Here is a 26,722-nt window from a genome sequence, read left to right as displayed (position 1 = left end):
CTCATCATGTTATGACATTACAAATACATGTCACCTTAACAAAACTTAATGACCAGCATAAACAAACTTTTTATCAATACACAGAATTTTGAAATAATATAGAATTTAATTTCTGTGCGAGATTTTCAGTAAAATTGTTCTTTTGTCTATATATCAACAAGTTTATTTGTATGTTTTTAAGCTTAACAGCGAGATTTAATTTCTTTTGTTGGATTAGTTATTGACTCAAGTCGCTGGTCTCTCTCCAACAAAAGAATTGGTCTACGTTTTTTTTTCCAACTCAAAATTAAGTATTCTGAGGGCCTGAGCAAGGCATTTTTTTCCTAAATTATATGTCATGGCTCAGTTGATCAGTAAATTAGTAGATATGAGGTCAACTTAATTGGGAAAAAATTGGATCTAGCTAGAAAATAATATTTTACAATTTAAGGAATTGTACGTAGTTTAGTTATATTATATATGTTTCTAAATCATAAATCGAGTAAACAGGGGTAGGCCCCTATTAAATAATTAGTTTAAACAAATCTATATTATTTCAAAATTCTGTGTGTTGAAGATAATCATTCACAGAGGTCATCACAATTATTTATTTCAACCAACATAATTACTTAAAGATAATATAATTAAGGTCAATTATTGGGACTGGTTGACCTCTCTCCTTGTTACTGCATGCAAACCAACGTAGATGGCATTGACATGGCACAAATTACTTGATCTGAAAATTATGTATCATTCAGATTAAGTGATTTTTTACCTATCTAAAAAAATAGTAAAAAAAATTCTAAAAAAAGTAAATTTGGTTCGCAAGTACATACTCATATGGAGATCATATTGAACTCAAATATTGAGTCATTGTACGGAGGCCCTCTATGCTATGCATAGTACCGTAGCCAACTCCTATATATATATATAGAGAGAGAGAGATGAGCTACGGTGAGTTACGAAGTAAAACGCGTTTCTACTTTACGCCGTATTTTCATTTTGAAAGTTCAAACGACCAATCCGAACCGTTAGATGTGATCTCCATATTGAAATGTGCTGGGAGACCAAATTTTACATTTTTTGAAATTTTTTTACTATTTATTAAGCAATTTTGAAAACTGCTGTTTTGCTGTAAACAGTAAAAATTTGGTCTCCCAGCACATTTCTAATTAACTTTAATCGTGAAATTTTAAAACAATTTGATGATGTGATGATTCTTTATTTTTAAGTACCAATGATATGAAATAATAGCTCGATTCGAATCTAATATCAAATATCATACAAACAATTCAATATCGACATATAATATGATATCAAAAAATATAAATAAAAGTGTTATCGTGTGTATGTATATGATATATATACACACACACATATTATAAGAGAAATATATATTCACACACACGTTCCAATTTATATTCTTTTTTGTTTCCAATTTATATTATTCTCCTTCTTTGTTTCCAATTTAGAATATATACACACACATACATTGATATATTATATATTGAAAATATATTCTAAATTGCCGACACCAATATGTATAGAAACAAAGAAAGAGAAATAAGAAAAAGAAATTGATTTCCCTTGTGATCCGTATAGAAACGAAGAAGAAGTAAGGAAACAAAGAAATAAGAAAATGGAATGTGGAGTCTTCTCAATTGAAGAAGAGATATATGGAAACAAAGAAATAAGGAAACGGATAAATATATCGCTAAATTTCAGAATTTGTTCAATTTTAATTGTAACGTATCATGTGGCAGCACATGTAATGAGTATTTTTTTAACTAAATTTAGACTTATATACATAAAACAGATGCTTTTAATCAAAAGAAGCAAAATTATGTAATTGGAGGGCTGAGATCAAATCCGAAGTTTCATTTTTTAATTGTAGCCGTTGACGGATTGGACACCCAACTTGTCTGGGTTTTAGTACAACACTTAAACCGGCTAAGAAATTGTTCAATCCCCTTTAAAAAATTTGTGCTCAACTCCAAGAAAAAAGAACTGTAAGATGACATAAGGGTTATGAAAACTGATATAGGGATTGAAACAAAAACTGGTAGAAGTGTTTTGACAAATACTATTTATTTTATCAGGGCTAGCTAATTTCTAAATTGCAGTCAAAGATTTTACAAAATATCCTTTCTTGTTTATTTCAGGATTGGTTTTGTTCATATGAGGTTTATATTTTTTTTTTATTGATTGTCGGTACAATGTTAAGGGCTGTAAGGCAGAAGTGATGACATCAATTTCAAGTTGATTGATCTCATACGCAAGCAAAGCTGAGCAAATAATATGAGAACAGAATAATGAAATGAGCAAGGGATGTATTGGACTTCATCTTAGCTGTGTTATTGATGGAGCTTTTTTTTTATATAAAATTCTAATGTATCTATATGTATAACAATTAGGTTTAGTTTTGTAGGTTTGGGTAGGTTGTAATTTAGAGTTTATGGTTGTTTGGATATGTTTCATTTAAGGATTTATTTATTCATGATGGATTTAGAATTTTATCAAGTTTATGCTATTAAATGTTGCAAAATATTTGTCAATTGGTGAGGGATACTTTTTATTAGGGTAATTTGGGGATTTTTCTTTATAATATGTAATTCAGTAATAAACTTTGTAATGTAATAAAGAGTAAGTGTAGATTTGATTAGTGTTATTTTATTTTATTTTATTTTTTTTATCTTTTGATTACTTCACTTCTCAATTTGTGAATATCCTGCTTATCATGATTCAATTGTTTTTGTGATAATATGTATTGTTTGTGCAGCTGTGTGTGCATGGAAAATTACGGATAATTTGTTATTTCTATAAATTGAATAGAAACACAATTGAACTTGCAAATTGTCTTCTCAAAATATTAGTCTACCAACCATGAACATTATTGATTGATATAAAATGGTACAATAAAGTTTGAATTTGAATATTTAAATAAATAGAAATAAAATCTATTGATACAGTTGTACCAACCGCAATTTGGTACAACCATCATCAATTACATTTATGTGTGCATGATAAAAATATATTTACAATCCACAATATTTAAGTTGTAATCCTAAATCATATAGAGTGTTGTCCAATTCTTGTTGTAACTAAGACAAACAGAGGTAGTTCACATTTCTTGCTGGCTTCTATCCTGGGTCGATCCTGAAGCGTCTATCAATGAAAATGGAAAGGCAGAGCAGGTCTGGGTTCGGAATTTGGGTGCAGATCATGAATTTGGACTAAACTTTGTCTCACTTTGATCCTTCCTCTGGTAGCCTTTTATGCCTTCCTGTCTATCCGAACTACTCCCTTCCCATTAATTAGTGGCCCCACTCCACCTAAAATATTCATTTCTACTCTCGTTAAATAAAAAATAAACATTGAAAGTCTTCTCCACACCACTTCTCCTCGGAACTCTACACATTCTCACATTCACCACTCAGATCTAAGGTTCTTTCCTAATAGCCTCTTCAAAGAAATCTACAGAGCAAAATGGCAGGGAATTTGATAACCTCTCTGCTCTCTCTAGCCACCAATATGCTCCCCTCAATTAAAGCCTCTGTGCAGGCTCCTTCTTCCTCTTCCTCAAATTCTAATAACTCCGAAAGGGGGGGTGCTCGAGCTTTTGAGGAGGATCTGGAGAGGCTGATGCGAACTCTGGAGCGGATCAAGACTACACTGTACGATGCCGAGGAGAGGGAGGTCAGAGACCGTTCTGTAAAGCTATGGCTGAAGGAGCTGAAGAAGGTCGCTTATGATGCCGAGGATGTGCTCAGCGAGTACCGATATGAGGTCACCCGTGTCCAACTAGAGGCAAGAAAGGCTTCTGAAGTCTCAGGTTCTCACAAGAGTAAGAAGATGGAGGTTAGTACCTCGTGCATATAGATATTAAAAATTATCTTACTTGTGCAAATGTTATTTTTCTTCTTGTGTGGTACTAAAACTTAATAGAGGATGCTTGAATTTTTTATTTATTTTTTAGCTAGATTGGTCTTCACCGGAATGTATGGTCACTTGTTATATTATCAGCTTTTCCAATCTAACATCAGAGTGATCACATAATATAATACAGTTCCAATCTAATTATCATTTTTAAGTTAACAAATAATGAAATTTGGCATACTTTATAATATGTACATTTCTTTCTGGACAGTACATTGAGTACATTGTTCAAATTCCGGATGACATGGTTGATCAGCTTAACAAAATAAGAAGTCGATTTGATGAAATTGCGAAGGATCGTGAGGCTCTCCAATTAAGGGAGAGTGATGGGGCGAGGCGTCCGAACAATAAACTTTTACGACCCCCAACGGGTCACATGGTAGATGAGGCAAGCATTTTTGGGAGAGATGCTGAAATAGAGGAGGTAATCAATTTGTTACTATCTGAAAAAGAAAAGCCCTTTTCGGTCATTTCGATTATTGGAAAAGGTGGTCTCGGAAAAACCACCATTGCCCAACTGGTCTACAAAGATGAGAGGGTAACCCAGTGCTTTGATTTATGTGGGTGGGTATGTGTCTCTGAAGAATTTGATGTTGGGAGACTCACTAAAGCAACCATTGAATCAGTCCCCAAAATCAATTACAATTTGAGTGAATTTTCATTACAAGGGAAGCTTGCAGAAACTGTGAAGGGAAAAAGAATACTCCTTGTTTTAGATGACCTGTGGAACGAGAATCAAAGTCTTTGGGAGTTGTTCCTGGTTCCTTTTAAAGAAGCAAAGGTTGTTAGTATTCTTGTTACAACAAGAAATAAAAAGGTTGCAAAGGTCATGCAAACAACGACCTATTTTAGTCCTACTAACTTGCCTGAAGATTCATGCTGGCAGTTGTTTCAGCATTATGCATTTAGTGGTACAAATTACACTAGGCAAATACTCTTCTTGAAGAGAAAAATGGGAAGGGAGATATTGAGAAAGTGCGACGGGTTGCCATTGGCTGTGAAGTTGATTGCAAGTCTCCTTAGGCATGAAACAAATGAAGAGGATTGGAGAGAGATTTTAGAAAGTGATATTTGGGAATTAAATTCATCGAATGATATATTCCCAGCACTTCAGATCAGCTATGATCATTTACCTCCCCACCTTAAGCCGTGTTTTTTGTTTTTCTCTATGTACCCAAAAGATTACATATTACAAAAGATGGATTTGATAGAATTATGGATCTCTCATGGCTACATTGAGTCCAAGGGCAAAAGAAGAATCACAGAAATTGGTGTTGAATATTATGAGGAGTTAAAACAGAGGTCCTTTGTTGATCAATATTATGAGGAGTCCAAGTTGCACGATATAATCCATGATCTTGCTCGACTTAATTCTGAGAATGAACATTATTCGGTAGAGATCAATCAGCCACTTGATATTCAAAAGGAAAACGTTCCGCAAGAAGCATGTCATTTATATGTAGGTGGTTTCTCTGGATATGTAAATCAAGTTCTCCAACAAAATCTGGTGGGTTTAAGAACTCTTTCTATCAAAATGAGAAAATGCAATGGAGATTTAGAGCACGAGTATTGTATAAACAATACCGAGGCAATGGACCTAAATTCAAGCTTGTCGGAATGTTATAAAAAATGTTTGGGAGATTTTCAAATATGTAACCTCACAAAATTTGAAGCACTCAGGGTATTGGAATTGAAAGGGTTTAATTTGACAAGAATTCTTGATTCCATTTCCGAGTTGAAACATCTAGTTCATCTTGATATTAAGTGTCGATATCTTAAAACATTGCCATTATCTATTGGCCTCCTTTACAATCTACAGACTTTAATTCTCGATTGCTATTCCCTTGAATATCTACCTGAAAGTATTGGTTCACTTATTAACTTGCAGAGATTAATTATGGAAGACGGCCGTTTTTTGGATTATCTCCCGCATGGGCTTGTTAATTTTCCAGCAATAAAGACAATGCAAGCATTGTTGACAGTTACAAATGTAGCTTGGTTAAACGATATGACGGATCTTGAAGGAAATCTCACTATTTGTGGAGTGAGTAATTTAAAAGATGCCCAGCGTGCTAACATGAGAAATAAGTGCAAACTTGAAGCTTTAAATATAAACTGTGATCCTGATTACATCGGTTGGTGTCTTGACCCTGCGAAATCAAACCTGGAAATAATCCTCGGACCAGAAATAAATGCTGATTTTTCTTGGTTAGAATCCCTCCAGCCACATCCTAACCTCAAAAAACTTGCAGTAGGATGTTATTCTTCTGCCACAGTGCCGAGATGGATGTGTGATCCATGTTCCTTGCAATCAATTAAAAAAATCTTGTTAGATGAATGTGACAAGATTCAATCTCTTCCATTCAACAGTCTTCACACTCTCAAGCACCTCATCATTAGTTATTGTCATGGTTTCCGAGTTCTACAGCTAGAGCAGCTGTCCTCCCAGCTTGAGAAATTGGAGATTTCTGGTTGTCGCTGCCTTGAGTTGATTACTGGACTGGGGAATCTGGATATGTTGGCTAGACTGGAAATTTCCAGGTGTGAAGTCCTGAAATCAATAACAATGGATGGTGTACAGTTGGTGGAATCTACTGAGCCAATTGGTGATTCCTCTCATGGAAAGCCACATATCGGCCGACAGAGCATTTCAACACTTACACGGGTGGAAATCGACAGCTGTAAATTGTTGTGTGTTCTTCCAGATGGATTGATTCCATCAATTGAGACTGCCCTGACAGAGCCATTCATCACTTATGTCCATGTTCATCGCTGCGGTTGCACTGACATTAAAATTGGGGATCTACATAAATCAAATCAGGTTCATAAATTTTCCTATTATTATTGTAATTATTATTTTAATATTTAGATTTTAGACCACTGAACTTTTTTGCTTTTATGTAACCATAAATCTTGGTAGGATTTGTTGACTAATCAAGCTGCAAAATTACATGTTTCCACAAATAAACATTTCATATTTATATTACTTGTTTGTTGCTGTTACAAAATTAATTAAGCTCTTGTTCAACTTTTTTTGCAGCGTTCTATTCGATGATGTCTTCCTTTGACCCACAAGAACATTTAGGAGTCCGTAGATCCTTGATAGAAATAAATTTACTATTTGATTTATGAGGGATGCTTCTTTGGACTGCTGCTACAGGAATAACTATTGGCTGAATCAACTACAACCGTTGATTGATTAAAGGGTAGATTTGGAATAACTTTAAAGAGGATGCTTCTAAACCCCCGACTTCACTGGAAGCTTCCAGTAACCCTCTTTAATTCTTGCGATCCAGCCCCAGCCCCCTTCCCCCTCTCTCTCTCGCAAAAGAGAAAACGCGAAGACTTCTCCTCCGATCGCTCCTCTCTCTCTCAGTGCGTCATCTCCCGCGGTCCTATCTCTCGCTACAATCGTACTGATGCCCCTTTTCTCTGCTCTCTCCTCTCTCGCACATGGCTGTCGAGTTTGCATAGGGCACTGACCTCCGGCTGCCACCTGACACGGCTCTCTCATGTTTCCTCCAGATCCTTATAAATCAAGGTATTTTCTTTTCTTTCATTTAAATATTTTTGTGTTTTTAAACTGGAACCGAAAATGTTGCACCTTAAATTTTTATTCTTAGCTAAATTTAATTTCGTACTGCACCTTTCATTCCAAAATCAGACTCGTTCTGTGGGTTGGGTCATGGTTACCTTTTGTTCCAAGTTGAATCAGGTTGAGTTACTACCACAAATCAGGGAAACTTTCTTCAATTAATATTTGAATTGCCATTACTGTACATGAAGCACTCATCATTTTACAATTAAGTTTCACCCAAAAGTTTTGGTTAATTTAATAGTCTTATTGAGAGGATCCATTCACTTGATAAGACATTCTTATTATGACAGTGTTTATGGAGGAGAGCCAACAGCTGATGTACTCTTCGACTCGGTAGTCTACTGCTGAAGCAGATCTCATGGTTCGTTTTCGACTGAATTTGCATATCTGACAATTCCAGCCTGCTTGGTAGAAAACTCAAATATTGCAGTAATGCACTTACTATCTATTGATGGCTGTAGTAATCAGTGATATTGCAACTTGTACTTGTTTTATAAATTGAGATTTTGTATAACCTATCACGGACCACAAGTGTAAGTTTGCAACTCATGAGTTTAAATTAGGATGTTGCAATCTTGAGAATGTAAGCTTTAATCCTGGTATCTAACAATATAAAAATCACTACTGCTTCTACTTGACCTGAAAGCGAGTTAGCATAATGACAGGAAAATAATAAGACATAAAAATTATATATGCACATGGCAGTAGCAACAAGTTTATCTACCAATTAATTTAGTTCAATTTTGATTATACCCTAGCTTATTTATGGAGGGAATAATGACCGCCAATTTTTGTAGGCTAATGAAGTCAATGTAGCATCATTGAGAGAGTATGAAAGGGTTGAGTAACATGCCTTTGCTATAGTCAATTTGTTCTTTCTTTTTTTGAGCTTTTTAATTTTTTGAATCTGCAGGAGTCTGTTGTGAATTCTGGACCTTCGGTTTACATAAATGCTAATGGCCCCAATCCTATAATGGTTCAAGTCAGTATCATCATGTTGACACGTGCGCACATGCACACACACACACTTAAAAGGTGCTAAGCTTCTCTATTTTATTCTTTGCTTTGATTTTCAGCCTTTTCCTCTACAAACAAGCTCCTTGCTTGGTGGTGGTCATCAGATCGTTAGTGGAGTAGCTGGACCATTTTCCAGTGAGGATCCTATATACAATTATAACAGACAAGTCAAAGAAAAATTGAATTTTTTTTTTTTTTTAATTAACAAAGTAACTATCATACTAACTGCTAATTGAGCAACGAGAAACCAACTCGGCCTGAATTAAATCCTTCACTTCATGCTATCATTTTAGTCCTGACAATTTCTTTGGTATCAGGTGTTACTGGAACTGCTGTACCACTGTCTGGTACAACTGCCAATGAAACTCTCAGTTGATCCAAATGCAGCCCAACCAAATCAACCTGCAGGTAACTGAAGATGTTAACAAAACCTAGATAATGTACTGAAAATTGACATGATGTGGTTTATAGATTCTTATATCCCGAGAGTTGACGGGTATTATGGATCCTAATATTTCTGTTTTCATGAAAACATGTTGATTGTAACCATGTAGGATCTGTGTAACTGCTTTCAGTCTGTCCATGATAACTACTGGCCAAATTTAAGACAGCATCTATTTCTACTCTATAGTGTTGTATCGTGCTCAGAAGTCAATTTAGACTGGTCAACTTGTAGCTTCCAATAGAAAAAGAACAAAATCTATATAAAAAGGAATCACAATAATGTGTTGAGTGCTTAATTTGATTCCCACCAGCATACTGACAAGAAGCCCAGGTGATCCACAAGGTGGAGTTGTGCGTCAGTCTGTGGGGCCCGGAGGTCACACGCTCAGTATTGTTTATCTGGTCCAAATGCAGGCACAGGCATTGGGTGGTTCATCGGGTCAATTACGAACCTCTGCTCTTCAGTCGGGTCAAAATACACAGCTCGTTGCAGTCAGCTGGTACTGGTAGTATGTCTTCCTTGGTATCCAAGGTAAATTAAGAATCAAGGTATATGGTGACAATTTACTGTGTTGCACACTTGAATTATTTATTCCAAATATTGAATTTAGAAATACTAATTATTAACATGCTTTTTTTACAGGAAGGAATTGCAATACAAACAGCAGAAGCAGTTGTCGGGGCCTTGAAAGGTGTTCTTTCTGTTACTGCTGTTAATAGTCTGTTGAGTTCCATCAGGGCACCATATTGTCAGCAGCTCTCAATATTCTTTTATTACCCATCTAAATTTTGGCTGTCAAGTTTTGAGTATATTCCTGATTATGTACCACAGATACATGTATTATGTCTGTGTCTGACATGAGATTCAAACTCATGTCCTCTTAATTTGTTATTTTTTTTAAATGTTGCTGATTGCCATTAGTGTAGAATCAAAAAGTGATATCTCTGCCTATCTGAATAGGCAAACGACGTTTTATATTATGTTTGTAGGATTTTTATTGAACATATTACAGTAATGAATAAAATTTATCTTGTTCTTTTTTTTTTAATTATATTGAAGTGTTGTTTGGGGGGAAATTAAAATTTTGGGTACACCTGAAGAATTATATTTATAACCAACAATAATTGTTAAGATTTGCTTTGATTACAAAATTATTACAAAATTGTGTCATATCTTGTAATTTTGCTTTATCCTACCATACCATGCTGGTTCCACCCCTAGTCAATCCTTGTCTGCAATTGCTTCAAACTGTTTCTACTTCATCTAATCCTCATCTAATTTTGGTAATATGGCCAAACGGGAAAATTTAATGTACTTCTGTGTGTTTTCTTTTACGTGGAGCTTTGTTCTGTGCCAATTGGTATAAGCTAGGACTTTTGATGCACTACTGTTTTACTGGTATTTATCCCTTTCGTACCATGCTGGTCATACTTTCTGTGGCTATATTTCCCAACCTTTATGGAATGTCATGGTGTTTAGGGTTGATAGTTGTCTGGTAAATTCTTTAATAATCTGCTTTTACACTTGTGCAAAATTACTTTCAGGTTGCTAACACCTGTCAATTATTCTTATATTAACAAGTGTGAAGTACCTCTTGATAATTTCAAGGGGATTCTGCTCCTTTTATTCAACATAGATTACTGCATACGCATAATTAGCATGGAGCAAAAAAGAATTACCTTGACAGCAATGGTCCGAGCAAGTGCATCAGGATCCTTCAACAATTTTCCAATTCTAACCTCATTCTATGGATCCCTATACTGCTCCCTCAGTACCTCAGTACATAATCACTCGAAAACTTGTAAATTATGCTGGTAGGACTATGCAAAGGCGATTTAGCTAACAATTCGAGAAAGCAAACAGTAAAACAAAATATAACTTAAATTAGCAAACATATTCATTCCAAGTATACGAAAGTTAGTTAACAATTCAATTCACATATCAAGGAAACAAAAAAGGCAACAATTCTCAGCCTGGTTAGTCATGAAAGAACCGAGCAAGCAAGCAAGCACTGGTACAAGATCAAGCAAACATTTCTGCTTTCACAACTCCAAATTAATAAAGAACATTACAGTTTAGGACTGATACCAATTGTTATATACTGGCACATCCAGTTTCTTTGTACAACAAGGAAATTCTCAAGACATGTCAAGGAGTAAGACCAAGCAAATGGAATCATTATAATCAAGATTAAGAGGTGTCCTTCCCTGAAGCATCTAGAAGAATTTTCTATACACAAAGGAGTTGACAAACATAACTCTGAAGCTTCACTCAGTATTGTGCGTCACATTTTCCCTTCTCATCTCCTATAATAATGAAAATATTAACTGTATTGAAGCTTGTCACATATAATGCAATTCAGATATATCTTCATCGGAAAGGTTATTTGATTTGAGCCCACTACATAATTCTCAGTAATAGCTGAACTAATTGAAAATTGTTACCACATTTTATTTTTGTTTGGCATTGACAACAAACAGACACAACCAAAAGATTAAAAAAGAAAATAATTCTTGGTGCCAAATGCCAAGTCTCAATCAGTACAGGGATCTAACGAAACATAAGATGTAATTAGATATGAAATTTAATACCGTCCAATTGCGGGTCTTAGCAATCCGTCTTGTTAGTACATGAATACAATATGCCACATCAACCAGACCTATACCATACTGAGCGGTGAGCCTCAGCCTTGCTGTTGAGGCACAGGTTGTCAGATATCAGACCCAATTCGACCTGACCCGTGCCAATAATATTCCTTTCTGGTTAATTGCAAATTTGTAAACTTGAGTTGAATGGATGCATGCATTGTTCATAAATTTGGCCAAATACAACAGCAAAATTTTTCAGACTATACTTATTTGAAATGCAAACTTGAAATACCAGACTTTACGAACCAATGTTCAATGGCCAAGCTCTTTTACTTATTTGAAGCCGGAGAAATGCATTTCAGCAAACAGTTGGTGTGCCAGAAACATATATGAGTTTTAGTTGGGAATTTCAACAAACAGATGGTGTTCGCTTGTTTAACATTGGTTATACATGTGTTACTGTACTTGAACTTCTCCACAACCTGTACCAATGGCAAGGTATGATCCCTCCCTCGTCCATTGTACTGCACATGCACCATCTCTTGAGCCCAGATCACATAATTTTGTAACCTAAGAAAGGAAACCACAAACGAATTTTGTCAATGAATTTTCTCAAACACTTAGGACGACATTTTTCAAGCTGCATATTTTACGACTGTATGTAAAATTAAAATATTTCATTGAGTGTTATTTGAAAAAATATATGTTTTGAATTTGAGTTATTGATCCCTGTTCAAAAGTCACTTCTATATAAATATGTAAGATATTTGAATTCTTCTATTTTTAATTTTTTTAGAAAACAAAAAATTATGACAATTATCAGACAAAAAGTTTCGGTGAAAAACTTTTTTTCACAATTTTGTTTTTCAAAAATAGAAGATTTCAAATTTTTTTGTATTTACCTTAAATTGACTTTTGAACCGGAATCGATAACTCAGATTCCAAAAAAAATTATTTTTCAACAACACATCAAAAAATATTTTAATGTCTTACAGCCATAAAAAATTTATCCTGAAAAATATTGATCCGGGTTATTTGTTGCAGTCTTTCTAATAAATCAAATTATATAGTATTCCATCCATTTTAAAAAAATATAAAAAATATTTCTAATATTTTAATAAAATAATAAATTATAATATTTTACGTTTAATTAAAAAATATTTAAAACCGGACATTTATTTCCGGTTTTGGAATTTCAAAAGCAAAACTGGAAATTTATTTCCCAGTTCTGGAAATCCAAAACTGAAAAAATAAATCTACCGTAATTCAGTCTAAAATAGGGAAATAAATCAGTAGTTTGGACAGTTTTCAAAATCTTATCAAACAGAGTATCGATTTTGAAATTTAATATTTTTTTTTGGATATTAATAAAAAATTCGGGAAAAAGTAAGTTGTGCCAACGGATTTAACTAGATTAAATTTTGATACCGCTCTGCATGGCTTCTGCTAATTAATTGGATAGTTAGCAGATATATGCTCATTTCCTGGTAAAAAAAATATCTGAATACGTATCCGGTTGTGTTATGGATTCTGATTCAGTGCGGATTATCCGTATCTGTTTACACTCCATTAAAACTTGTATGTGTTGAAAATGATCTATCTTACGAATGATATAACTACATGTGAAAATTTAAAATTTTAGAATTAATTTAGCATAAATTTAAGTGATAAAAAAAATATTCAAAATTGGAAGGTTAATAAATTAATTTTAATGTATTAATTTTATTACATGTAATTTATATGCTACACGTCACAATTGTATGTACCCAACGGTGTTGATGTCAAATTGAGACTACTAGTTGCAAATGAATTTAGTAGGTAGCTTATTCATGCAAATATATTTTTTTGTCAGATTGATTTTCTGTTATATTTTATCTAATTATATACAGTATGTATTCAGAACAAAATTTCCCTTCGTCGCTTGTTTTTTTTTTCTTTTCATTTTTTATATGAGTCATTTTTATCTATTTAACTCATGCAACTCATGTTATTTATTATGCTGTACGGACTCAGAAATAAAAAGTTATATTGCTATGGTTATAAATTAAACATAAGTTATAATTTTTTTTTAAATTAATGCTTTAAGTTGCCATGTAGTTTTAATAATATGAAATTTGGAGCAGGTAGCCAAAATTAATTCACTCTTGGGCCTAAATTAAATTCTATGAATGTATTAAAGCAGTGTTAATGTATAAAAGCAAAATGCAAATTGAGGCAAGTACTTCACCATTGAAACATTGTATATTAGTCAACCTAAAAATTAAAGTGCAATACTAGCTTTTGAGGCAAGTACTTCATTATTCTATTCCAATTGAAGGTTAAGTATAAGTTTGGTGTCAATCTAAAATAATTTGATAGTCTGAGTTTGGATTTTTAATTCACTTTTTTTTTTAAATGTTAAATTAAGTCTCACTTTTTTTTTTCTTACTATGTGTGAAGACAAAGTTAATGCATCACCCCTCTCTAAGCTTGAAATTAAGGAGGAAAAGCATGATATGAAGTGTACATATTGTGTTATTTGCATGGTATTTTGAATGAACATTTGTCGTTAATTTTTACAGGAGTATTACTTTTGACTCATATATAATTCAAATTCTTTAATTTTTTTTATTATCTAAATGTGCTATACATGCACGTGTATGTATGGTTTTATGCCGTCATTATTATTGATATCAACATTTGTCGTTCTTCTTGTTCAAGTTTTAAACTAAATGTATTGAAATAATTCAGATTTTGAAGGAAATTAAACATAAAAAGGTGCAATACGGCATTTTGTTGTGTTGCCAAATAAAGAAAAGGGGGAAAAATTATAAATTACATATTTTTTTTCTCTAAATTTCGTAATTACATTTTTAGACTTCCAAACTTCGAAAACTCACATATTTACCTATTTTACATTTTATTAAAGGAAATTTTTTTTCAACAGACTCAAATTCGAACCCGATATATTCCTCTATCGTCCGATATATCCGCTTCAGGTATGTATCTCCTATTTGTTCTTCTTTAGTGACTTGTTTTCATCAACAAAAACTTTCGATTTTGGTTATGCATCTGATTCTCTCTTATTCCTTATTGCTACTTTATCTGTGTGGCTGCCCTGACAATCATTCTTTAGATTTAGGCTTAGTCTTAATTGAGATTCTTATTCTTTCATTTCGTTTTATTACTCGTGTACTTAAATTAATGTCTCTAAATATCTCACAAGTGCTTGTTGTTAATAATATATGAGATCAACTGTTTATCATGAACAAAAAAGAGGAAAGGGTAGAAATTTAATAGTATTTTGAAGTGCAATACTATCCTTTTAATTTTTTATATGGGCTGGGATTTATCAGATGATGGTACGACTCACTTTAACTGCTCTAACTGTACTGGACCAACAGCTACAGGCCCAAAAAGCATTTTATGTTTTAGGCCCAAACAGAAGCGTGAAGGCCCAGATAGAGTGCTGTGCAATTACAATTACACGCGTCCCTCCATACTTAAATCTTCCTGACACGTGTCAGTCAATTCTTCATCTAAATCTTTTCTCTAATCTCTTCCTTTCTTCGATTTCTACAAACCATGTGTCACTCTAGTTCAGTACTTGCTATTTCTATTTTTCCATCAATATCAGTTTTGCAATTAAAAGAAAAAGAAGAAGAGATTAATGTCAGGTGCACAAGGAGCACAACCCAAGGGGTCTTTCACCGCCACCTATCATAATGCGCCGAGTGTTGCCACACAAGATCCACCGAGAATGGCCATAAGGTCTGACAAGGACGAGCCGGGGGTGCCGGTCAACAAGTTGGAGGATAAGGAGTCAAGGATGCGGCTGGCTTGGGTGGGTCCGTCTTTGGTGCTGGAGCAGATGATGGAAAACCCGATCTCGGTGTTGCCGGTATTGGCTAGACCACAAAGTTTCCTCTTGTTATCTATGTATGCAATGTAATAAGTTAGGAAGAAGGCAACGTGTGTGTCTTGATTATACATATAGTAGAAAAGAGGTGTACTAAATAACTATTGACAAGTTAAGCTTTCTCCTCCCTTTGTAGAGGGGGTCATTTAGAGAGAGATTTTGTGAGAGGATTTTGTATATTATTAGCAGCATCTTATTCCAAATAGGTAGCTATGTGGACTATGTAATATGTAATATGATGAGCTGAGGTGATCTTGTAAATATTACACTTTATTTTATTTTAGTACAACAAATGTCGGAGGGCATCTTGCCTCTGACCTTAAAAAAAAAAAAAAAAAAAAAAAAATCCGCTAAAAAAGGAGCATTATTTATGAATTTGTGAATTTGCGCTGTAACCGACCGGATAGAGAAAATGGATTTGTGAACTTGTGAATATGATTAGCGAAGAGGAAAAGAGCATTTGATTTGTGAAATGACAGTGACAGGACACAGGCTGCTCAGGCCTTTGATCAATCACTTCAATTGGGCTTTCCTGAAATGAACATCACAAATTGGGCTTCTCTGAATCAACATCAGAAATTGGGCGTTTACCTAAAAGAATGTTATAAGATTTTGGTCAATTTCGAACAACAATGACAAATAGATGGATCCAAACAAAAAAGTCTCGTTTTAGACTCGATTTTTGATGCATTTCCGATTTATGGTCTAAATTGTTCGAGAGAAACGGAGCGGAAATGTGGAGCAAAGCTAGGATGGGATATGCTCACCAAAAGAGTTTGACGAGTACAACTCTAAAAGTATATTGAATGGATTTCAAATTTCGAATCTAAACCGTTCAAATTCATGTACTTCATAAATGATGCATACATATGCAAAATTTTGAAAGTTTCGAGTTTATTTGCAACAAGGTCAAGCGGTCAAAGAAATGATAAAAAATGAATATATAAAAAAAATTATAAATCAACTTATAAAAATATTCATTTCTTTGACCGACTGATCTTGTAGCAAATAAACTCGAAACTTTTATAATTTTGCATGTACATGCATTACTCACAAAGTACATGAATTTGAACGATTTGGATTCTAAGTTTGAAGTAGATCCAATATACTTAATTTGATGAGCACATTACACCCTAGCTTTGATATGAAAATGTGTGCTCTTGTCCGTCTTTTTTGAAATTAATAGAGCACAATGATACCAATTACATTACTACTACTGTTATTATTCCAACTCGCTGTTTTATCAAATAATATTTTCTTCTAAATAATACAAATTATATTATTTTAACTATTGTCTGACTGTTTTCTTTGATAATCTTCTAAATAATATCACAGTAGAACGATCATCACAAATTTTTCTGTCGGCCCTCAATTTTTAAAATTGAAACAAAATACATTTTTTATTATAGGCCCAAGATGAAGCGTCAGGGCCCAAATAGAGTGCTTTGCTATTACAATTACAATTAGAATCACACGCGTTTCTTCATCCTTAAATCTGACAGACACGTGTCAGTCAACTCTCCCACGTGTTGGATTGCCCCCAATCATCCCTTAGCTAGTAGCTTCTTCATATAAAATATTTCCCAATTTTCTTTCGTTCGATTTCTACAAATCAAATCTCACTCTAGTTCAACAGTTGAGGTTTCAGTATTTACTATTTCTATTTTTCCATCAGTATCAGTTTTGCAGGTTACAAAAAAAAAAAGAAAAAAAAAAAGATCAATGTCAGGTGCACAAGGAGCACAACCCAAGGGGTCTTTCACCGCCACCACCTATCATACTGCACCGGGTTCTGCCACAGAAGACCCACCGAAGATGGCCATACGATCTGATGAGGACGAGCCGAGGGTGCCGGTCAACAAGTTGGACGATAAGGTCAATGATGTCACTAGTGGAAAAACACTAATCTAGATTGGTTATTTACTCATATTAAGATCAGACCTAGAGACGATCCTGATCCAGGTAATACAAATGCAAAAATTAATCTGGATCGGTCAAATAGCCGCTACTAAAAGTTTGAATTAGAATCGGTTATATGTAACAACTGATCCAAATTAGTACCATTAGGATCGGTTATTACAAAGTAGACCAATTTTAATGATTTGAATATGTCATTTAAGATTCTACGCTTGTAGTAAATCGAACTTATCTTTAATGTTCGCGCTTGATCGTTTTCCTGACGTACATTGTCAAATTAAAAATAACAAGTGTTAGGGGACCTATCATGAAATAAAAAAAATTTGATTCTATTAAGGATTAGTTCTCGGACTCTCTTGAAATAAATTATGTATTGAAGAAATAAATTAATTTTTAAATTGAGACAAAATATTATTAATAGGAGTGAACGTTGAAATTTTTTTAAGGTCAATAAATAATTATACAATAAAGTAATTAGTTTCATATATTCAATTATATGTACCACGTTGAATTAATTTCATATAATTAATTGACGAACAATTATAAGTAAAAAATTAATAAATTTCAGTCATACAATTAAATTTGATGATAATTAATATTTCATCCAACTATTAAAATATATTGATGAATTTATTTGTTCTGTCTTAGAAATTTTAAAAACTAAAATTCCTTCTATGATATCAATTAGCAAATTCGTAATTACTTTTACATCCAAATTTGCTGAGACTAGCTAGCTGAGGTTTTCATCCCGGGGTTGGATTTATTTATTTAACTATCGATGTCTAGAAGGAAAAATAAAATACAAAATAGTTTTAAAATAATTTTGGAAATAATTAAAAAAATTAATAATAAATAACCATCAATTTGAAATGCAACGACTCTCTGAACCAATAACTAGCAGCCTTCCTTTCTTATATAAAAACCAGCCTTCTTGCCACCAGACAATTATTTATAAAAACTATTATATTTCATTTGTTTCATCAATGAAATAGGCGGGTTATGGAATCCTATTGCAAGAAGAGAGTTAATGGTGAGCAATTAAGAAATACAAAACAAAACAAAACAGAGACAAAGTAAAACTTAAACTTAGATGAGACCGAAAACAAAACAAACAAAACAAAACAAAACCTCCGTAAACTGAAATAAATAATAGCAATAGATAAAAAAAAATAAAAAATTGCAAAGTTGTAGAGAATAGGAAGCCTGAGCAGGCAAGGTAGCATGGCAACGAGGCAGCGTGACAACAACGTTTTCACGCCGGAGACTGACGAGGAGGCATTGATGTGGGTATCGCTTGAGAAGTTGCCACCTTACGCATGGATGAGAACCGGGATCCTCACTTTGACAGAGGGAGAACAGAGAGAGGTAGATGTTGAACGACTCGGTTTTATCAAGAAGAAGGCGCTCCTCAATCGACTCATTAAAACCGCCAAGGAGGATCATGAGCGTTTTTTAATGAAGCTTAGAGACCGCATCGATAGGTATTCTTGTTGATCTCTTTGAGTGGTGAGCTTGCTAGCATTGTACTGAGCAACGATAGCCTTGACAGTCTCGGCAGTTTCTCTGGCAACGGTCTCGTCATAACCTTCAGCCCGATTTTCACCTTTCAAATTAAAAGAAATGCACACAAGAGTTAAATATATTGCAGACAATGGAAAAAGGTAAAAAAGGAGAAGAAATGAAAGATCACTTCTAGCAAAACAAAATCTTGTTCAAGAAGTTATTTTTAATAACAACGAACAATAAAATTCAAATAAATCGACTCAGATTGTACAATGGCAAAGCAAGGTCACTTATTCTTTGTAATATCAGGCTTAGTTGTGTTCGTGATCATTATTATATAGAGTAAACTATTTCTGAAAAGAGAACTTGATAAAAATTATCGCTAAAAAATTAAATTATAAGCAAAAGTTTTCAACTACTTGTAATTAATCCAATTTAATTGACACTTTTATTGTATTGCAATAGAGCTGGCCAAAAGAAATATTTCTCAGAAAGTGCCTTTTATACACATGCAAGTATTTCTCACAAGCAATTGTACTGAGCACAGCCTTCATAATTGTAAGCAATGGATTTGACAGTAAATTTAGTGTAACAAAGCACTTACTACATACATGAAGATCACTTCATAAAAATAAAATTAAGTATATTAGAAAGAATAAATACAGGTCCATAACTGCTGTTATTCTTGACTTAAACCCTCTTTTTCCAGACGAATCTGTCTGATATAAAACAAATGGATCAGAATCACGCCACTAATGGGTTATCGGGGCCCCTTTTAAATAAGATCCACAATAAATTGTTTTAGAACAAATAACAGCGGAAATAAATCAGAGTAAATACCATCTGCAGATAACGGCTACCAGGAATGCTCTCAACAAGATGGGGTTGGGCCCGCACGTCATAGATTATCGGTCTCTTAAACCATGGATCATAAAATGGGTTCCTTCAGGGTATACCTGCATATACAAATCTCAAAATTTAGAATTATTTAGAATTAAACTAAAAATGTAGTCCCAACTCAAAATCCTGAAGAGACGTGACTCAGATTCAGAAAAAATTGCAACTGCAAGGCTTAACATGAAAAGGCACAAATTAAAAAGAAAAAAACTGAACAATAACCAGGTTCTGGTACCAACTATCTTCTATTACCAGAATTATGAAAAGAAAATAATGAATAACAAGAATATTGGGCTTTAGGGCTAAGCTCAATTAACATAAAGAAAGAACAAAAATTATCGCAATATAAGAGAACAACATTTAAATGCACAGATAAATCCTGGAGTAATAATACTGGTAAGGTTATATACTGGTATCAAATCTGTATAATTAAGGGTCTGATTGGAATAATAGAGGTGTTGGAGTTCAATAGATTTGAATTTAGTAGAATTTAATAGAAATGAATTACAATTTCACTTTGTTGATTGGAATAAAAATGAAAAACAATTAAAATCTTCTCAGATTTTTTATTGAAAATATACATAATACAATAGAAATGATTTCATTTAAATTAAAATGGCACTTGTGCCCTTATATGAAGATTTCTTCCATATTAACACAAAAAAAGATATTAATTTGGTGCTGAGTCATCAATGGTACCAGCAAATAGTATCAATACAACAATACAGAAGTAACAGTATAACATTACTATACTTATTCTAACAATGTTCAGTTTTAAAAAAATAAATGAAGATGGAAAGCATAGAAGGAAATGTCGGTATCGGGATCGGTCCCGATAGATTCGTATCGGAAAATTGAACATTTTGGTCAGAAGCTTGTTTTACACTAAAAAAATAGGAAAAAATTGATAAAAAAATAATTTGTCAATAATTTATGTTTAGATAAATGATTATAATAAAATAATCCACCAATACAATATAATACAAGCATTAAAACTATAAACACACTCTTTCATTGCCAGAAACTATATTGTGCTGGCTGGATCACTTCATCCTCGTCTGTATTATGATAAAAATGAGGATATTGTTGTCCGGAACCAAAGAAAGAAGACATTGTAGACCCAAATGAAGGATTGTCAACATATTCATATCCATATGCATATATAGTTGATACACTATTTAACCAATTATGGGTTCATAGTTGATACTCTATTTAATCAATGAATGTGACGAGTTTTCAGCATGTGCATAGTTTATACTCTATTTAATCAATCACAGGTTCATGTTTTCAAACGAATAATGACCAGAATCGGACCAGAATGGCAGAAATTGGACAAAAATACAAAATCCACAAGTATCGAATCAGTATCTGATTGGTCCCGGCCAATACCGATATTTTTTTTTGAAATGCCTTGACAGAAGCTGTCAGGTGGTATTGCATTTAACTATATGCTGAAACACATGCTTACAGTGTTCATCATACAAATCAGATAGCATACTCTCACCTAATTTACACCAATACCGATACGTATCGGCCGATATTTCCTTCTATGATGGAAAGTAACTTCAAAAAAATAATGATATCTTAACACTGGTAAAAAATTTTAGTTAACCTTAACCTTCATCTTTTTCTTATTTTATATATCTTACAAATCACTTTTCTACCAAGTAGAAACATGATATCTTATGCTTAAACAATTAGTTAGAATACTAAAAATAAGGTGTCTAAGCCTGTACCATTAATTAAAATCTTACATTATGCTTAGTACCAGTACATAATGATACCATAATAAAGGACAGTACAGTAACGAGTTCATATTCTTTTGTAGCAATTATAGGGTCTAACATTGGTTTTCCTGCATAAAGAAAAATATCCTGTGCTGGAGCTGACAGTGATTTTTTTGGTATACAATACAGTAATAATTGGTAATGTGCAGAAACTGGAGGAAAAGAATTAGGGATTACCTTCTCAACAGTAGCTTGGCGAATAGATGGTTGGAGTTCGGCTTTCATCTTGTTAGCAACAACATTTCTTTCAGCTCGAAGCCATTCAACCTCCTGCCATATGTACAAAATTAGACATTGTTGTACTCTTCTTATTACTGTGCTTCACTGGAGGATCAGGTATTAGTCAACTGTTAATACTTCCCTTCAAACCGGTTTGCTAATTTCGTGAGTGCCAAGGAAATTTTTTGATTCTAGGAGATATCGCACAACATAGTTCCTGAGAAACATGGCCCACCATGAGAGTCAAAAGGAGATTATTTTTGCATAATATGACTTCTTAGCTGGTCAGGAGAAGGTATGAGAACAATACTGCTAAAACAAATCATCAAGTTTCTCAAATCGAAATATTTCTAATTTCATTATCAAAATTGATCACCTGACACCATATATCAAACATTTTGGCTCTATCTGCCAGTACTTCCATGAAATATCGTGCTGGCTAGTTGTTGTACTGGTCAAGTAATTTTACCGGTCTTATCTGGTACCCATATCATGAATATCAGTACTGGTAAAAAAAGCAGCCTGTACTATAATGTTTCTGGTCATGTTTGCTTGTCCTACCCAGGGTAAGTTTGGGAACCTATACACCATCAAGTAGCAATATTTTTTTGTAGTAGTGTGTGATACCTACTCTGCAATCCGTCCTTTTTATAATATACACATTTGTTTTTATTAGAATGTTTTATCTTCCGAAAGGACGTTTTTGTTGAAATTTTATAGAAGAAGAGAAAAAAAAAATTGGACTGGGAAGTGGGTTAATCACAAAATCAAAAACATAGTTGTTAATAGCCCATGCTCATCCAATGAGGAATAGAAGAGACGAATAGAGATTGAATGCACTAACAGAGTAGCTTGACTTCAAAATCTCAAGTCTTTTTTGCATTATTGTAGAATAACATATTTTATGTGGCATTCACAGAGTTACAATCTGTGCAGGATAGGAATACAAAACAAATTGTTGGTATTTGGTAGTAAAGGCAAAGTAGAAGTGTCAGTGACCCGCCACACTGTGAGTAAATGATTTATTGGATTTTGGAAGAAACACTTTTTTGGTGGAAGCACTTTATTCCATTTATTTTATGTGATCCGGTTACCCACTCTGCCATGAGTTCAGATCCAGAGAATTAACCCTTCAGGTTTTGGATCGGGACCGTCCAGTTTGAATGTCTGATAATCTATCCGAATTAGAGCGCATACATCCCGAGAGATGAATTCGAATCGCAAAGCAATTTCGAGCGACGGATTTGAATCGGATGATCTTGATCCGAAACCCAAAAATTGAGTTACGGATCCAGACCCCTCTGCAATGTGTCCTTTTTATAATATACACATTTGTTTTTATTAGAATGTTTTATTAGAAGAAGAGACAATTTTTTTTTTTTGGATTGGGAAGTGGGTTTCTTACCAAACCCAAAACCTAGAGTTCTTAATAGAGCCGTTGTTAATAACCCATGTCCATCCCTGAATTGAGAATTATTAATTTAGTTTTGTCCTGTCCTGTGAGAAGCACTTTATATATTCCCTCTTGATTCATGAAGAGAGGACCCTTGTCCTTTTATTTTATGTCATTCGGTTACCTACTCTGCAATCTTTCCTTTTTCTAATATACACATTTGTTTTTATTAGAATGTTTTATCTTCCAAAAGGATGTTTTGGTAGAACTTATACATCACTTGCTGTCACAAACTAAAATTACTTTAATATAAACAATGAAATTTTATAGAAGAACGAGAGAAATTTTTTGGACTGGTAAGTGGGTTTCTCACCAAACCCAAAACATAGTGTTCTTAATAGAGCAGTTGTTAATAGCCCATGACCATCCCTCAATTGAGAATTATTAATTTAGATTTTCAGCATCCAATGAGGAAGCAACAGAGCCCGTTTCATTTATCTGTGTTCACATCCGCATGGTACTTTTGTGCTAAAGCTGTCAATTAGTGCTTACTTTACACAAAGGTGCTAATATTTATTTTCTGATACAAGTTTTTGAGTTCAATTATTCGTACATCTTTTGAGTTTCACTAATTCGTATTCACAAATGTAAGGAATAAATGAAATTGAGGGAATATCCCAAATGTAAGGAATAAATGAAATAGGAAAAATGATAAATTTAACAATTTAATTAAGAAAGTGATATGTATTGATACCTCATGATCAAGATGTTTGTCGATAGGGGCCAGAATGTTGAAAGTAATTAATGCATGACACTACAGCCTGCTCTGGGACCAAGTGCCAGAATGAAATTGCAATCAATTTGTATTGATTAATCAATTGTCTTACCTGCTTCAAATTCGGAGAAGCTGCGACATGGCGCGATGGAGATCTGGTGCGACCGATGTTGAAATTTAAGCTGCGACATGTTCACTAATTGGGAGAGATGCTGAAATTGGTGTTATATAAGGTCAAAACTGAAATAACCGAACCGACCGAACTTTTATATATTATGAATTTGGTTTGGACCGCACCGATTTATTTCTTAATCAATTGCTTTAAATATTTCGGTTTGTTTCTTAATATTCCAATTTATTTCTTAATACCCCAGTTTATTTCTTACTATACTTCGGTTTATTATAAATTAATTATTTTAAAAAAATTTTAATATATTTTGGTTTGAACCGAACAAATAGAAATAAAACTTTGGTTCGGTTCGGTTCGGTTGCAATGCTAAATCAGTTCGGTTCGGTTCTATTTTTGAAACTGAATTATAACTTTGGTTTGTCTAGTTCGGTTCAGTTTCAACCGAACCAAACCGATAAACACCCCTATCGAAGACCCTCGATAGAAATAAATTTACTATTTGATTTATTATATGTTTTGTAATAGACAGAAAGAATTTCCTTTGATCTCATGGGGATTCATTTTCATTGAGCGGAAAACAAAACCTACTAAGCCGATCCTTTTGAGTGGAAAACAAATCTTTGGTCCCGTTTTTGTTATCGCACTTCAAAATTTTTGCATCTTATTTATAGCATTGTTGATCTCAGTCATAATAACTTCTCAAGTTTGTAGTTTTGGCTGTACCATTTCTACATTTTTGCAGAACAATCCCTGCCACGAAAGATATTACATAATTTAGAACAAGGTTGCCTCTCCTACAATGGCAACATATATAGGACAATCACAACAATCAATTGGAAAAGAAAAGGAACATAATCTAATCCTACATATGGTAAGAGTCTCCTCAAATATCTTTCAGACTAACAATTAGTGCTAATCAAATGAGATTGTATGTTTTGGCTATATATGATTTTTTCCATCTTTTCCAAGATGTGTCCCATATTAGTGTTATATACTTTTATCAATATATCTGTTGACGGAATTTGCTGTCAGCTATAAAAAAAATATATATTAGTGTTATATATTGAAATAGCTGGTGCTTTGTTTCTATATAAAAACATTTTCAAATAAAATTATTTCAATTTTTTTTCCAATAAAAACATTTCATTCCACATAAAACCATTTTTTCCATCTTTTATGACATGTCTGTCTAGCTTTCTTTCAAATAAAGATTATTAAATTATTTCAAATTAAAATTTGTTCACCAAATATCATAAGAAAATATTGCTACAACCTTAGGTTTCTATTGGGTGACAAAATCATTGTGAGTCCAACATCTTCCCTTGGGGGAAAATGATTGCAATACTTTTGTTTTGTGCTTTACAATTGTCAATTAATATTAACATGAGCCTTTTCAAGGAAGAAAACCTATGAAGACAATCATTTTCAATGAAGAAAACAAAAAATTATACACTGTCAAGTATAAGAACACAAAATTAACAAAGTTAAATCGTTCATTTGGGCTTTACCTACATGGGATTTTCGATAAACTCAAGTGACAAATCCTTTGACATTTGAATGCATGGGAGCTTTCTGTCAATTAAAAACAAACATTTTAAATTCTCAAACAATTGACTAAACTGACCTTATATAATACCAATTAATGAACATGTGATTTCTTGGATGCCAACCGTTTTTAACTCAAAACACTACAACTTAATATATAGCCAGAACAATAGATAGCCTGCCATGGGAGCGACGCTTGATTGAAAGCGGTTAAGAGAGGTGGTTATAATTATAAAATTTCTAGTTAGTTTATTTTGAGGAAAATAATATATGATGAACTGCTGTCATTTAACAGGAACTCTTATTGAATGTTTTCAAACATACTGAATTTTTGAAAAGGAAATCGATAACAAATAATTAAACAGAATATTTTTAATTGATTTTGTTGTTGTCTTTTAATCAATTTTATTCATATAAAATAAAATTTTCAATTTGATTACATTTCAAATTATCTGGCGTTATAGGGTTGTCAATTAAAGGCGGTTAATTTCAAGTAGTTATTTTTACAGAGATATCATTCAATTCTAAGAATCGACATTTTCAGTTTTTGGGCAGCCGAAATCATTATTTTAATTTGGAGCTTTGCATATTTAGATGACCTATAATTGGAAATTATATGGTATTCTAATCTCTGATGAATTTCAGACTACACAAATTCTATTCAAGGTGTCTATTTTGTGTTCTTATTTAATTAAGCGGTTTGATTAAGGAAAGAAGAAAGAAATTTAAATTATTTTAATCGTACCTTAATATAGTATTTAGATTTAATGCGGCGTTACATAATTACTTATTTTTAAAAACAAATTTTTCAATTATATCATACGTAACTAAAATTACATGACGTTTTTCCTTTGAATACTAATTTCGAGATTCTATGTAAAAATGTTGAGATTAATCAAGTAATTAAATCCACTAACGAGGCTTACATCTCAAAGCCGAAAGTATCTAGATAAAAATATTTTATTATGAGCGTGAGAACAAAGCTTAAATTAAGAAGATTCACTTATTATATCACAAAGCTTAAATTAAGAAGATTCCCTTATTATATCACAAAGCTTAAATTAAGAAGATTCACTTATTATATCTGTACCACGT

At 33.2% G+C, this 26,722-nt stretch overlaps 1 protein-coding gene, 1 long non-coding RNA gene and 1 pseudogene across 3 annotated transcripts; all 3 read left to right on the top strand.

Annotated features, from left to right (window-relative positions):
* Positions 1–3,465: 3,465 nt before the first annotated feature.
* On the top strand, positions 3,466–6,983 carry LOC144547811 (putative disease resistance protein RGA3). The gene is made up of 3 exons (XM_078296498.1): positions 3,466–3,837; positions 4,127–6,456; positions 6,956–6,983. The coding sequence occupies exons 1-3, from the start codon at positions 3,466–3,468 to the stop codon at positions 6,981–6,983; spliced, it is 2,730 nt and encodes a 909-aa protein (XP_078152624.1).
* Positions 6,984–8,218: 1,235 nt separating this feature from the next.
* LOC144548121 (uncharacterized) lies at positions 8,219–10,026 on the top strand. 2 transcript variants are annotated; one of them, XR_013509249.1, is made up of 4 exons: positions 8,219–8,665; positions 8,848–8,938; positions 9,286–9,506; positions 9,618–10,026. It is a non-coding gene; the product is annotated as an uncharacterized LOC144548121 (long non-coding RNA). The 2 variants fall into 2 exon arrangements; XR_013509248.1 differs by having other exon boundaries at positions 9,286–9,523.
* A 5,105-nt stretch (positions 10,027–15,131) lies between these two features.
* Positions 15,132–15,528, top strand: LOC144548112 (uncharacterized; annotated as a pseudogene).
* Positions 15,529–26,722: the final 11,194 nt, after the last annotated feature.

The sequence above is a fragment of the Carex rostrata genome, chromosome 32 (assembly GCF_964058835.1).
Source record: "Carex rostrata chromosome 32, lpCarRost1.2, whole genome shotgun sequence".
NCBI classification, from domain to species: domain Eukaryota; kingdom Viridiplantae; phylum Streptophyta; class Magnoliopsida; order Poales; family Cyperaceae; genus Carex; species Carex rostrata.
This window is presented reverse-complemented; position numbering and strand designations above follow the sequence as displayed.